Source organism: Crocuta crocuta, unplaced genomic scaffold, assembly GCF_008692635.1.
Source record: "Crocuta crocuta isolate KB4526 unplaced genomic scaffold, BGI_CrCroc_1.0 scaffold6, whole genome shotgun sequence".
NCBI lineage: Eukaryota > Metazoa > Chordata > Mammalia > Carnivora > Hyaenidae > Crocuta > Crocuta crocuta.
In genome coordinates, this window is record NW_027531917.1 from 4,863,900 (window position 1) to 4,879,375 (window position 15,476).

At 36.8% G+C, this 15,476-nt stretch overlaps 1 protein-coding gene across 4 annotated transcripts in view; it reads left to right on the forward strand.

The window, feature by feature from the left end:
- The window catches only part of GABRR3 (gamma-aminobutyric acid type A receptor subunit rho3), a 52,322-nt gene that overhangs the window by 7,309 nt on the left and 29,537 nt on the right, over positions 1-15,476 (forward strand). For all 4 annotated transcript variants that reach the window (XM_077774927.1, XM_077774924.1, XM_077774926.1 and 1 more), the window contains 2 exons: positions 6,925-7,043; positions 13,478-13,545. In XM_077774927.1, coding sequence (XP_077631053.1) covers positions 6,925-7,043; positions 13,478-13,545 — 187 coding nt within the window. The remainder of the gene's footprint in view (positions 1-6,924; positions 7,044-13,477; positions 13,546-15,476) is intronic.

The window sequence follows — 15,476 nt, forward strand, 5'->3', positions numbered from 1 at the left end:
AGAAAACTTGAGCCCAGTGTTGCTAGATTCTTTGAGTTTGTAAAAGAAGTGGGAAATTAAGATTTTCATGTGAAATTTTCCAATTCAGTATACCCTATGGGCTAGCCAAAAAAAATATCTGCAGACCAGCTCCTAATCTATCCAATTTCTTCATTTCACAGGTGAGGAAACAGACCTCACCACTGAGCTCATGATCAGATAGAGGCCCAAGTAAGACACAGGAAGTGTGGTGTCTTAAGTGGGGTCTTCTCTCTGGCTGACTCTTCCACAGAAATGTTCATCTGTGTAGGTTTTTTGTTTTTGTAAGTGATGGGCTACTGACAAAAGTCAGGTATGTATGTCCAGAATTTGGGAGCTCAGGAGCAGTTCAGTCAAAGCCAGGAGATTTGCTCTGTATAGTGCACCTTGTCCTCCCTAAGAAACAGCAAAAGCATCAGGGACCTAGATGTAGTCACTGGATCCAGAAGTATGAAGGTTGTCTTAGTCTGGATCACCTAATTTTCCTACTACTTTATTGCATCCTTGGATTTGCATCTATGTAGCCTAATAGATCATTTTTGCTTCATTTTGTATTTTTCTAAAGAAAAATAGTAAGTCTATGCAAAGTTTTTTAAATGTTGACTATACATTATTTGAGACTCCTGGGCCTCTATCTGTATTGGCTCATAATAGAGCTTCAGTGAGAAAAAAAAAAAAAAAAAGTCCATATTAAGCAGCAGGACATGCTTCTAGAATGACAAGGAGAATGGAATGATAATGATAAGGTTTTGGAGTGGTGGGGAGGGTGTCCAAAGCCGATGGCTAAGAAACAGTTCTTCAGAAATCTTTGGTGTAAGAAGATGACTATTAAAGCAGAAGGACAGGATCTGTGGGCAGAAATCTGCACTGGGGTTGTGAGGAGTGACTGGTTATATGCGATGGAGTTGGGGGAGGTCAAGGCAAAAGGGAGGCCTCCAGAAGGACTTTCATATGCTAAAGACGACTCCTAAGATGCCAGGGGCCTTGCTCTTGTCAAGCTAAGGTTGTTTTTGATCTAGTAAGGCCTGAAGGTTAAGACAGTAGGAGGTTCCTGAAGAAAGGTTATCCTCTGTATTGCCTCAAGTATTTGTCAATGGGCTACAGGTTATAAAGGAATTTAATATTATTTACATTTTCTTCTTGACTTTGTTCCCAACATCACTATGAGGGGAGGATGATTCTGGGGCTCCAAAACACTGAGTCTATGGATTTCTGGAGGGTAGGCTATTGATAAGATTGCCTTTTTCTTGTAACTTACTAAGACAATTATAAACTGATGGAGACTCATGTCCTGCATGGTTTTTCCTTTCCTTTGTTCTCGGGCAGTCAGGAGTGACTGAGGAATGTCACACATATCCCTCCTTGGAGTAGAGGAGGTTGTTAGCTTGTGCTTTGCCCTCAGCTTGCCTTATCCTCCCTCATCAACAAGTTGTAGAGTCATGCCTAGATATTTATTTGGAAAAGATCCAAGATGGCAAGTCCAACTTGTTCTAGAAAATTTATAATAATGATATATAATTATATTATAATTTATTACACAAATTCAATAATGGAATTTTACATAGAAATAATACAAAGAATGGCAATGCTTTCCCTTTTCCAAGTTCTAATCCTTAGTCATATAGCTCCGTGATTTTTCATGTTTGAAATTATAGTGTAGAAACCATTTTGTATTTTCTTAACTCAATTATTTTCTATATTGTTTCACAGACATTATAATGGTTTGTATTTTTAATCACTCCATATTATTACTTTGAATTAAAGGACCAAAATTACCTACTTTATTATTGAACATTTATTTTCAAATTTGCACTGTTGTGAATCACAGCAGTAAATATTTTTATGCATGTAATTTTCCCTGTACCAATAAAAATTATAATATTCCTGGAAATGAATTATGAGACAAAGCATATGAATTATCTTTATAGCTCTTGAAATTGATTTCTAAAAGGGTTTTGCCAATATTTATGCTGCCATCTACAAAGTATAAATGTTTTTATTTCATCATATCCTTTTAACATGGTTGGCTACTAAGATTTTGTGTTTTGGGATCATTTAATAGGTATAAAATGGTAATTATGGTCTTAATTGGTATCTCACTGTTAACTCTCTTTGATTAAAAAAATTTTTAATGCTTGTTAATTACATCCTTCCTTGGATAAATAGTTTATTCATGTCAGCCTACTTGTTTTCAACTAGTTTCATCCTAGTAAACTAATCAAGAATATAGGCCCTTCAGAAAGCAGTTTTGTAAAGTAACCTGCTGAGTGTTAGTGACTCAATTAAAATGAGTTTTTGTTGTTCCATTTATTTAATTCCAATGCATCAGAATGAGTTAGATTTTTTGGCTTTTCCTTATCTGGCTCTAGGACTTTTTCATTCTTTGCCTAATATATCCTCCTCAAAGACTCTTAATCTCCCAGAAACTACTCAAAATTCAGTCTTTTCTTCCCCCACTTTCTTAGTTACAAAATTATAGTAGAGTTTCTTTTCTTTTTTTAATGTTTATTTATTTTTGAGACAGAGAGACAGAGAGAGAACAGGGGAAGGGCAGGGACAAGGAGACACAAATCCAAATCAGGATCCAGGCTCTGAGCAGTCAGCACAGAGCCCGATGCAGGGCTCACACTCACAGACTGTGAGATCATGACCTCAGCTGAATTTGGACGCTCAACTGACAGAGCCCCTTTAGTAGAGTTTCTGATACTGAGGAGAGGGGGAACATGGAAATAGTTTTCCTTTTTTCATCCAGGAAGGAAAAGATTCTAACTCAAAGCAAAAATTGATAACTATTGGGTGCCTGGGTGGCTCAGTCAGTTAAGCATCTAACTTTGGCTCAGGTCATGATCTCAAGGCTTGTGAGTTTGAGCCCCGCGTCGGGCTCTGTGCTGATAGCTCAGAGCCTGGAGCCTGCTTCAGATTATGTCTCCCTCTTTCTCTGCCCTTCCCATGCTCTGTCTCTCAATAATAAATAAACATTAAAAATTTTTTAAGAAACGATAACTTTTACCAAGACATACACCTACTATTTCTTAAACAATGTTTGTTATTCTTTGTGGGAAAAGACAAAGATTAAGAATGCTCATGTAAGACTTTTGCATGAGTTGAGATTTTTTGCTCTATCCTGTCAGAATTCAGCCTTTTATAAGGCCCTTTCCTCAGACAGAAGTTATCCAAAAGGTTTCTTTCAATAGCTACTAAAAATATGAGCTATTTTTTTTTTCTAGAAGAGGGCAGAGGGCAGAAGACACAAAGTGGTTTAAAATTATATATATATGTTGAATTATACCAGAAAACTCTGAGCTCAGTCTGATGCTCCATCATATATTGAATATCCCCTTATTAAACATATTTGCTTCTCTTGACCTTGTTCTATTTCAGCCTTCACTTTATTAACCTTTACATATATCTCTTTTCTGTTGCATAAGCCAGGGTCCTCAAGCTAGGACACCTATACTTCTGAGGTATAATGTACCCCTCAGGCTATGAACAAGCTATCAGAGAGACATGTGGCCACAGATAGTTTTAAAATAATCAATTTCTGATCTTTGACTCCCTTTTACTTCTTTCTTAGAATCGATGTACCTGAAAGCATGTCTTCAGTCTCCTTTATAGAGTCCCTTTAATTAATTTATTGCTCTATCTCATTTGGCAGAATTAAGGCATATAGCTCCCTTTTCCTGAATATTACTTTATGTGTTGCCCCAGTGTATAAAATCCTCCTAGGTACAAAGAGATCATTATAAATATTGTTGTGGAGGTAGTAGATGACTCTAGTTTAAATAACACATTGTCTTCCAAAGTAGGTTATGTTTTTTTTCTTTGCTTTCAACAAAATTAAAGGAAGAACTTAATTAATTTGTCAGGTTACAAATCATTAGAAATAATTACTAATGATAGATCACAATGTGAATTTTGGAAAGTAAGTAAGAAAGAATTTAAATAATCAAGTTACGTTGCTAAAGCAATGCTGAAAAAAATTTCTTCAAATTTTATGTATGTGAAAGTTTTTAATATTTTCATCTATAAAAGTAAAGAATAGAAATAGAACATGTGCTAGAATAGAATAATGCTAGAATTTATTTCATACTAGCAATGCATAATATCCATAAACATGATGCAATTGGGGAAGATATATAATCACTTCATTAAGAAATCCATTGCCAATAAAATTTTAGGAAGTATCAACATTTATATGAGTTATGCTTTGCTCTAATTATAATAGCCATAGATGCTAATGTATATACATAATACACAATAGTTAATATAGTTAACGTGTATACATATATTCTTGCAAAGAAATATGGTGAGGTAATAAGATTCTCTGAAGGAAATAAAATGGACATACAAGTTCAAAGAAAGCAAGGAATGATATAAAATTTCTTATTTTTAAAGTGAAGTTTATTCATGTATTTTAAAATGCATAATGTGGGCATTTAGATTCATTGAATACATTAAGAGGAAGGATACGAGTTTTCTTTTAAATTTCCAATATTTAAGTAATTTTAAATTTTATAATGAGAAAATTGTTGACATCTATATAAATGAGTACATAGATTTTCAAAATTCTTTTAGAGGGTATGGAAGCTACAAAATCGCTTGTGCAAAATTGATGAGGTATAAATAAAGTAAAAAATAAATAAGTATGAGACACCTTACTCAGCATCAGAAGAGCCCTCAAGGTAAGAATAGGTGTGTGTGTGGGGGCGCCTGGGTGGCTAAGTCGGTTAAGCGTCCGACTTTCGCTTAGGTCATGATCTCGTGGTTCGTGGGTTCGAGCCCCGCATCGGGCTCTGTGCTGACTGCCAGCTCAGAGGCTGGAGCCTGTTTCAGTCTGTGACTCCCTCTCTCTCTGACCCTCCCCTGCTCACGCTGTCTCTCTCTCTCCTAGAAATAAATAAATTAAAAAAAAACATTGAAAAAAAAAAAAAGAAGAATAGGTGTGTGTGCTTTTGCTGCTTGCCAAGAGTGTGCTTCATACAAGTTCTGTGTTCAGTATTCTTGGGATTCTTAATTAAGATTTATCCTTTTCAATATCATGATGCTTCTGAAAATGAATGCTTCCAGAAAGATATGAGTTACAGCCATTTCGTTGTATTATATTACCAAAGGAGTTCACAAATTTCCATGAGTTTCCAACCAAAGTTACATTTGATTTTTCCTAAAATGATAACAATTAGCTAGCTTTTATTAAATGTCTACTATTTTCCAGACCGGTGGTTCTCCCAAGAAACTGTTATAAATGCAGTCTCTCATACCCCCAACTTCTTGAATCAGAAGCTCTGGGCATGGGTCCCAGCAAGCCAGGAGATTCAGATGCATGCCAAATTCAGATGCATTTCATATTTACAAAACATCCTGGCATGAGATCTTAAACATAATAGGCATCTAATAAACACATTAGCTACTATTATTTTCTCAGTAAATAGTTCACTCTAGCTCCTTAAAAGAAATGTTCTAGTTAATATGAGATCCTTGGAAGAAATAGTTCTATATGTTCAATTATTTGTAGGATATAATGACACGTTTAAAATCAAACTCATTGTCTTCTACTCAAGACAGATTTCCTCTTCCAACTTCCCCTTTTCTCTCAATGGCAAAAATACATACATAAACCTCTGAGGGTCTCAACCAGAAACTTCCCTATTAAAAACCCCACTGGATGGTGATAGGTACCCATAAGCCTGGACATATTTCTTGAATCAGCTGCTTTAGGATATGAAATTCTCACCATCAAAGTCACTTTATTAAGCTAAGAAATCACATCCACAAGTCCTATGTTAAAGTTCACATCTCTTTTCTGAAGAAGACAGTTATTAATGTAAAAGCATATCAAGAATTCAGAGTAACTAGAATTTACTTAGTAGCCCCTTCAATGTCTGGTGTTGTTATTGCAGCAGCAGCTGCTGCTGCTGCTGACAGTGAGCATGGCAGACATGTGTCTCTGGAAGGAGCTGAGCAGAGTCTCTAGCACCCAGAACAAGGGGTCTGCTCTAATTACAGAGGAGCCGCGCTTCCACAGACATTCTACCTCCACACTTAGCAATCACTGGGAAGTGTGTATCACAGGACAGAAAATGAGTCAGGGAGATCCAGCAACTTTCCCTATTCATAGACCCAGGGAGTAACTCCTAGATCAGACACTGGGAACACTGGAGAGGCCACTCTCCACTTTGCCTACATCCTGGATAACTGTAGATAAAAACTGACTTCACTTACTTCACAAATGGACCAGACATCAAGTCCAATCAATTGTCAAATCCGCCTATTTTTCCTTTGGCTTCCTTTCCATCCCATTGCCATCCCTCAGGATCTAGAGCCTATTGCAGACATTCTATTCAGATCTCAACTGGTACCCATACTTTCTGCTCATTTTGTCTTTGTAAACTATTTTCATTAGTTTACAACTCTGCAGTTGGTTTTTTTGTTTTTGTTTTTGTTTTGTTTTTTGCTATCTTGGGTGCAGAAGTACTTTGACTTCAGTGACCGCAAGAATCACTTAGATAACATGTTTACCTAGGCAGATTCCTAGGCCCTGTTTCCTCTGGCTTTGGTTTAGGTGATCTGGGGTGGGATGCATGGATGTAAGGCGGTAGTGATAAGGTTTTCCTGGTCTCAAAACCATATTGCAAGAAATACTGCCTACATTATGTAATAGTGCCTTACATCCAAACTTAGTTTGTTATATAAGCTGCTCCAAATGTTGGGTTCCCTTACCTGCTCCACACTTACATAATAAAGAGTAAATGTTGGCAGATCTTTGTCTAAGTGTAATATAAGCTGAGAAAATGAGCTTCTATGTATGTATTTCAGAGGATACCATGTTGAATACAGAAGGCCAACCTAAATCAAAATACCCAAAATCAAAAATATATGTATCTTAAAAGTATTTTTCCCCCTTTGGAGGGAGAGCAAACAAGAAGCCAGAATGAGGAAAAATGACAGTACCAAAGCATGGCTCCTGAAATACGAGCAGCTTCTTCATATACAGGACCATGATTTTGCAATGAGACCTGGATTTGGAGGTGAGTGTTATCTTTACAAAACTCTTATATCACAATGCATTGCACTGTCAAAATGAAGCTGAAAATGTGAAGCAGTTAAGACCAAAACACAAGTAAAGACCATCTATTTAAAAAAAAATGTTTACCATGATACTCTCTTGAATGAGAACAATTTTTAAATTAATAAAAAGAAGATAAATATCTTTAGTAAATATACTATTTACTAGTTGTAAATAATGTGTGTTCAATAAATAGTGAATGGATATATACTGCCTATATGGCAACTTATTCTTTCAACTAAAACCTGTAAATTCTATTATGGAATGATATTCATAAAATCTTATTGAACAACCTTATAACCTGGAATGCCTAGTTTTGGTGGAAGGACTAACACACCAAACGCCATGGCTCCCCATGGAACAACTCTGTTCAGGTTTCTCTTTTAATCACTTCCAGCAACTGAAGTTGATGGGAATGTTGGAGTGCCAGGCACTGGGCTGAGCCTGTTAATGCACTAGCTTATTCTTCGTTCTGAAGAAGTAGGTACTATCATGATCCCTGATATTCCAGTGTAGAAACTGACATGTAGAGAGGTTAGGAGATTTGCTCCTAACCATGAAAAAAGCACTATGTGGTAGAACCAAGATGCAAGGGCAAATAAAGAAGACAGAAGAAGGCCATATAAGAACATACTTGGAACAACGTCTTTCCTGCCCTCAGATTGTTTAAAGAGCATACAGTTGTATCACAGAGGGTACCAAGTTTTCCAGAGACACATAGGATGTGGCAAAATCAACTGAACTCTTTGTCTTACTGCTAAATCCATCCTGACTCTTCTATCATTGACCTAAAATCTCCACTCCTACCATTTCTGAGCTGACAACTTTTCAGAATACTAGAGGTGTGGATGTGAGGCTGAGAAGGCAGGAGCCCTCAGCTGTAGAACAGGTACAGCTTTTTCAAAAATAACTAATACTTTAATTTTCCACATGGGGTGGGGGAAACGTGTCCCTCACTATATTGTGGTTATAACAAAGGGAAGCTTGTTGATACCTCAGAGAACTCACTTGTTAGCAGGTAAAATAAAACAGCACGTCAGGTAGTTGTTCTGTTAAAGGATGTTTGTCTGTTGTTTAATTTCATGGAATCCACTGGGTTGAAATTCTAAGGGTCTAGGTTTGATTTTATTAGATTCTTGACTAGAACATTAGCAAGCATCAAAGCCACCTGGGGGCTTCTTCACAACAGATTACGGAGCCCACCCCCACACCAGGTTTTAATTCCCTACATCTGGGTGGGGCCAACAATTTGCATTTCTAATAAATTCCTAAGTGATACTGTTGACAGCCTGAGAATCACACTTGATAATTGCTGGATTGGATTATCAGCCTCAGATTAAATCTTGGTTAGTTTCATTTTTGGTTTTTCCAAAGCATTTCTCACACTTACTGAACTTAATTTAAGATTTTAGAAGTCTAAAAATTAATCAGGTTAAAGATGTGTCTGTATTTTGCTTGCAGGGCCACTACTTTATCTTGTTTTCTTCACATCACTGCTCCTCAAATGTGTCTTCCTTACTGGAAATCTCCTAAAGATGCCTGAGCCCTCAATTTCCATTCCCAACATACCGTTTCTTTCCCACAACCAAAGTTTGCCCCAAGTTTGGATAATATACTCTACAACTATCATACAATTATTCTCTACCTTGGTCTCCGTGATTCTATACAAGCTTCTAAATTCTTCCCCACCACCACTTAGTTGGAGAAAATGATATGAAGAGAAATTTGGCCTGCTGTGGGCTTTTTCAGCCACTAGAGAGAGCCAGTCGCACAGGAATGACTTGGAACTGGCGTCTCCTGAACAGCAATTAGAACCCCAAAATGATGTATGCTCTTCAACACCAGTTGAAAACGCTGCCCTAATTCCTGTCAGTTTAGGTTCCTTCCTCAATTAAATGAATTCCTATCTTAGAGAAAAGGGTTTCTATGAGTCTATTTTGGATCATTGAAAGCCAGAAAGATTGAGAGAAAACAGACTCCTTTATTTGGACCTTGAAACACACACTCTAGAAAGCTATATGCTCAAAATGGTTCAAGGACCAGTAGCAGAATCATCTGGGAGTTAGTTAGAAATGCAGAAGCTCAGGCCCCATGCTCAGGCTTTCTGAATCAAAATCCACATTTTAATAAGATCCCCAGGTGATTTGAGCACACTTTACAATTCGAGAAACACGGCTGTAGATTACCAAGTGAGCACCCTCTGTTCTTACCTTAAAACACTTAAATCTTCATTCTCTCTCCCATATTACCATCCCCATTCCCAACAAAAACATAGAATTGACCTTAAATTTCCACTTCTTTTGATCTGTTAGAGATACATTTTAAGATTTTATTTTGAGTGGGAATGCTTTTTCCCCAACCCTGAGGCTACTTTGTGGGGTTATTAAAAATGCAATTGAAACGAGCTACTTAGTGGCAGGTGGCAAATCATCCCACGATGAAAATATTTTTCTGACAATCATGAACTGGGGCTGAATGGTGTCCAAATGTCTTATGTGCTCTGTCAGTTCAGGCAGAAAAATCCATAAATTCAGTCAGAAGTGTCACTCTGGTAGCTTTGTGAAATATAGTCCTTAGCCTTCTCTTGTCTTGGTCAGAACAGCCTCTTCCTCCTGGTGACCCATTTCTCTGTTCTCTCAAGGCTGCCTTCCTGGGGGAAATCAGGCTGCAGGATATAAATGACAAGCTTTAATTTATCTTCTCTTTCTTTATACTTGTCCATAACATAAACACACGCACATACTTCTTTCCTCTTGAGCTAAATGTAACTTCAGCACTTCTCTTGCCTTAATGTGTTTTCCTAATTAGCTTTAACATTAAAACCAGCTGCTACCGCAGTGTTTTTTACTTTTATAAAGCATTAGAAGATTAATTGACTCATTATGTGGAAACAGAATATAAATTTAGGGGAGCTTTTTGTTTAACTTGGGTTGTAAATTGCAGCTCATTTTCTTTATGTTTTCCCTACCCTTTACATCTCTCATCACTAAGGGCTTTTTTGTTTCAGTCTTAGAGATGATGATTTCTTTGGTTCTTCAAAGTGAAATCAATTTAGCATCTAGATACTGGCTACTGACTCAAGTCAAAAGCTAAGTTGTGAAAGCTGCTTGTATAATCTATGATTGTCAAACAAGAGGACTAGACTAGGAGCCAGAGGGACCTGACCACATTCCTGCATTAACCAGCTTTAGGTTTCAGGCAAGCTCTCTAATATCTCAGAGTGAGTTAGGTCATATGTCAATTGTAGCTAACATCGGTTCCAACTACCTAACAAATGGCTGTAATGATAATATGGGATAAAATATTGTATAACGTATTTTAAATGCACTATCCACATAAGATGTATAACTGTTATATAACTATTGTCCCAGCATACATAAAAATAGACTGATGATCTATCTTTATGTATAAAAAAAGACTATAAATGTGTATGTTACTACCTAGGTAATGATCCTGGAAAATCAACACATGATAATGATTAATATTTATTTATTTTTACTATATTCCAAATGCTTTATATATAGAATTAATGAAAATATTTGCGAAATTGTTATTATTCATGTTGTATGTATGACTGATCCAATAGATGCTGAACAAGTTGGTTGTTAAGATACTTGAATGGGGTTAGTCGAAGGTCTTGATATGCATGGTTTTGCTTAGTCTCACAGCGATGCTATTAGGTAGGTACCACATAATTATTCCCACTATTTTACAGATAAGCAAACTAAGGCTCAGAAGAATTAACGGATTTACAGAAATTTGGCCTTAGTTCAGGTTTATGGCTAGAAATTCTATGATTTTTAATATATTTGCTTTATTACTACCCTTTCTTTGAGACTCAGCTCCTTATCTATAAAAAGAATACTTGGAATTTATATATATGTGTATATATATATATATATATATACGCAATTCTGTAATTCTGTATCTTGCCTTTATATGCCCCTCAATCTCCAGATTGTCCTCAAGAATGTATAGATTCCCAGACCCCAGAGGAAGGTACACTTGGGCATGGAGTTCAGAGGAGCTAAAAATGAGGTCAGATGGCATCTGAGGGCCAACACTTTTCTTCAAAATGGAAGCGCTAATCCCCACAAGAACAGAATAAATCCAAAGGATGAAAAAAAGTAATCTAGAATGTTTCCATTCCTAATGGACAAGCTATGTTTTTACCCCACTCTCAGACCAGTCTTCCAACAACCCTGAGGGTCTGTTGCACATCCAGTGGTGGCACAAATATGTCCTTGTGTGGTGGCGTTAGAAGACTGCCCCAGCCTTGCAGAAATAGCCATTAGCAATTGGGGTGTTCTTACAAGTTACAATGCAAATTGTTCTCAGGTTTTGTCATAAAATAAGTGCTCTATGAGAAGCACTGTATCATTTTCTAGTAATCCATCTAGGAGTGGATGGATTATCTAAATGTTTGAGTGTAGGGTGGGGGAATAGCCTGTATTTCTAGGAGCAGGCTCACATTTTTGCTGAATTGCAGTAGCAATAACATTTATTTAGTGAGCGCCAATTAAGTTTACTAACTGTGTATTCTTTCTAGTCCTCAAATAAGTCTTCAAGGTGAGAGTTTATAGGTGAGGAAACTAAGCTTAGAAATGTTACTAACCCTAGATCACATATGAGTGGTCAAGCCAGGTTCAAACTCTAGTCTGTGACTCTAACACCAGAATTTTAACCAGGACCATCCTGCTACCTCTCTCTAAGATCTCGCCAAGGCCTTCAGCCCCTAGGAGTATTGGAGTTAATGGAAAGATGTACTCATCCTGAAGCCATCCTCAAAAGCCATGCATTTTTATTTTGATACCTATACTAATTAAAGAAAAAGAGTAAACACAACAAAAGCATCAGAGCTGAACTCAATAAGTAACGGAGTAATACTGAACAGTCCCCAAGTTAATGCATAATCATACTTATCATTAAACAATTTTTAAATACAATTGTCATAATTAATGTTGTAGAGGTAATTGATCCAATATGGCAGAAAGTCATTGGTGCTTAGGATGCAAGTAAGATGTTCCTGAGGCCTGGAGCGGGAATATATTTGAGTGACAGGCCCAGAGCCTGTCTAGGTGGAACCTCTATAAGTAAGGAATGATGTGAGGATATATTATGGAGCATAAAAGGGAATCTGTATTAGTAAAGGGAAGGTATTTTCAGCCAATTAATGAGGGGAGTCACAGATGGGGGACAGGTGAGGCATATCTTGTTTTATAATGTGTTGCACATTTAAAACACAACAACTAGATGCTTTGTTGAATTGTATGCACATGTATGTCACATATAGCACATCCAGACTTTAATTAGTGTCAGTAAGGAAGTTTTCTAGCCTGACCCTTCTCATTCTCAGAATCTTGACTAAAACATCCACTTGGGATCTATCTAGCAAGATTTCTATTTTTTCAAAAAGAGTTGAAATCATTTTTTTAAGCTCAGAATTATACAGAGACAATAAAATTTAATTGAGAATCGGTCACAATCTGGTTCTCTGAGATCCAACTGCAGACACATCTCAGCCCTTGTCTGTCTGAGGTTTCTCCAGAACTGACTTTCAATACATTCTCATCAAACATATTTCTTTTTTTAAATTTTTTAAAAATTTATTTTGAGAGAGAGAGACAGAGAGAGAGGTAGAGAGTCAGAGACAGAGATAGGCAGAGAATCCCAAGCAGGCTCTGCACTGTCAGTGCGGAACCCAATGCAGGGCTTGAACTCACAAACCATGAATGAGATCATGACCTGAGTCAAAATCAAGAGCCAAACGCTTAACTGACTGAGCCATCCAGGCATCCCTCAAACACATTTCTAAGGATGTTTGTTTCATCCAAACTGCAGGTTGTGGTTACTGAAGTTCTGCAAAGGGACATCTGTGAATGTGTGGCATCCCTGCATAGCACTATACTGTCATCTGTGATCCTCTAGCCTTCCATGCACAGCGCAAGTGAAAGAGGCTGAGTTTTTGGCAAGAGAGAAAAGACTCCCACATTTTTCAGTCATGAACTCCATGACTGCTCTGCTTCCTGACTGTAAAATATGACCCTTACCATAGAGAACACATAATTCTACATAATCTCAGACATATTTTCGAAACATTGTTCCTTTTTAAATCACTACTAGCTAAAACAAAAAACATTGAAAACACTATTTCTATACTCTAAGTATACTATAAGAAGGAAAATATTGAGTTGTTCATAAGCAAATATATAATAATTATTGAAATAACATTTATTTATACATGTGCCCTTTTACTGTAATTGACTGTATAATAATATATTGATAAATAATGGAGAAATTTGTTGTTAATTTGCAACATTGATCTCTCTCTGCTTTGAATGTTTCCAAAATAATTTTAATGATTTCTGGGTACATCATTCATTCTTCTTTCTGAAGGGTCTCCAGTACCAGTGGGTATAGATGTCCAGATTGAAAGCATTGACAGCATTTCAGAGGTTAACATGGTAAGTTTCTCCACAAGATACTGGTCTTTGCTTGGAAGGTTAGAGAAGAGCGTCAAAGTCACTGGTGTTTTAATAAACCATTTTAATTATGTATGCTACTATTATATATTTTTCCTACATTGCTTCATAGAGTTGAAGTTGTTTTGCTCTCTCTATTCACTTCTTTCTGCTTGAATTTAGATTTTATATATTACTTTTATAATATGCAAATATCACAATTAAAGATAAAATGTAGAAAGAATGAAGATGTATTTTAAAAAAAAAAGGTGATGGGCGCTTGGGTGGCTTAGTCGGTTAAGCGTCCGACTTTCGCTTAGGTCATGATGTCGCGGTTCGTGGGCTCGAGCCCCGCGTTGGGCTCTGTGCTGACTGCCAGCTCAGAGCCTGGAGCCTGTTTCAGAGTCTGTGACTCCCTCTCTCTCTGACCCTCCCCTGCTCACGCTATCGCTCTCTCTCTCCTAGAAATAAATAAAACATTTAAAAATTAAAAAAAAAAAGGTGAGAGAGAGAATAAGGTAGGGAATCTCTTAAGGAAGCCAGGTCTAGAAAACATAAATCAATTAAGTTGGAAGATCAAATAATCTTTTTATATATATACTTAATAATTTTATTTATAGTGATTCCTCCAGCTAGTTATTGCCATCCAAATGCTAGCTGAATGAAAAATTATAGGATATATAAAAATTCCAACAAATTTAAGCAAAATTTTTATGACATCTTATATCTTATTTCAATCTTTAAGTAATGTTCATCTAGTCCTTATCATTAGCAACTTCAATATTTATTTTAGTTCAGTATGAAACTTCCTTTATTTTAACCACCCTACTCCAGAGGCAATAGCACAGATAGTACTCACTACTCAAAAATGCCTTGTTTAGAAGTTTTGGCTCTTACCTGACCAAAATCTGCTTTAACTGACATTTTCTTGAGTCCATTATACTCCAGGAGCAAGCATTCATTTCCCCTTTCCTGGCATAATCTCTAAATTACCCCTGAGTGACCCCATCTGCATCAAAAGTTCTCATTGTCTCCACCTTCTGCCCCTAAAACCCAATCTCATCCTCTCCTGAGTAAGGTCCACTCTGGTACTCAGTGTCAACTAAAACTGGACTGGGTTCTCCGTGCCCAATGTGAAAATGCTTTCTAAATTATCAGTAACATCCAGTGTTGGCTTCTTTTGCTTCTCATTTATCATCTTCCCACCCTGTCATTCACTTGTCCTACCCTGAATTCACTTTCAATTCCTTGGAGTTTTACCCCACTCTCCTCTCAACATGCTCTTCAGCCTGCTTTCTCATGATAGTGCCCACTAGTGGTGATGCTGATGTATCGCTGACATATAATGGCTGCTATTCCACTTCCTAGGCTCTGTGTTTGCCCAGTGACCTTCAGAACACACTGAACACCTAATTAAAAATATATGCTTACCAAAGCAATCCATGCAGTAACCCACACAACTCCCTATAGAGTAGTGTTATGGGAACAAATGAATCATTCTACTTATTTGCTCTTACCCTAATCCAAAATTACACATAGCTAATGCTCCCACACTAACCAAGAGCAATAATACAATGCACCTCTATTCTCTAAAAAACAAAACAAAACAAACAAACTAGTTCATTAATTGGTGACTTATTTGTAGTTTACTGAGATTTGTCTTTTGCCTATATAATAAATGCCAAAGTTCTATCACATGTAACTAGTTCAAGAATAATTTGAATGTTGCTGGGAAATAAATGATAGTAAGAAATAAACAGTTGTAAAAGGTGAAACACATCGTCATTGTCCACACCCAATGACTTGGATGTAGCTAGGGGAGTTTCTGTTCAAACGAAGAAAATATTAAACATAGTATCTGAGAGCCAAACAAACCTCAAAGTGTTGACTAACCACATTTTTTTTTTGCTAAAATAATGTTAATATACTTCTCC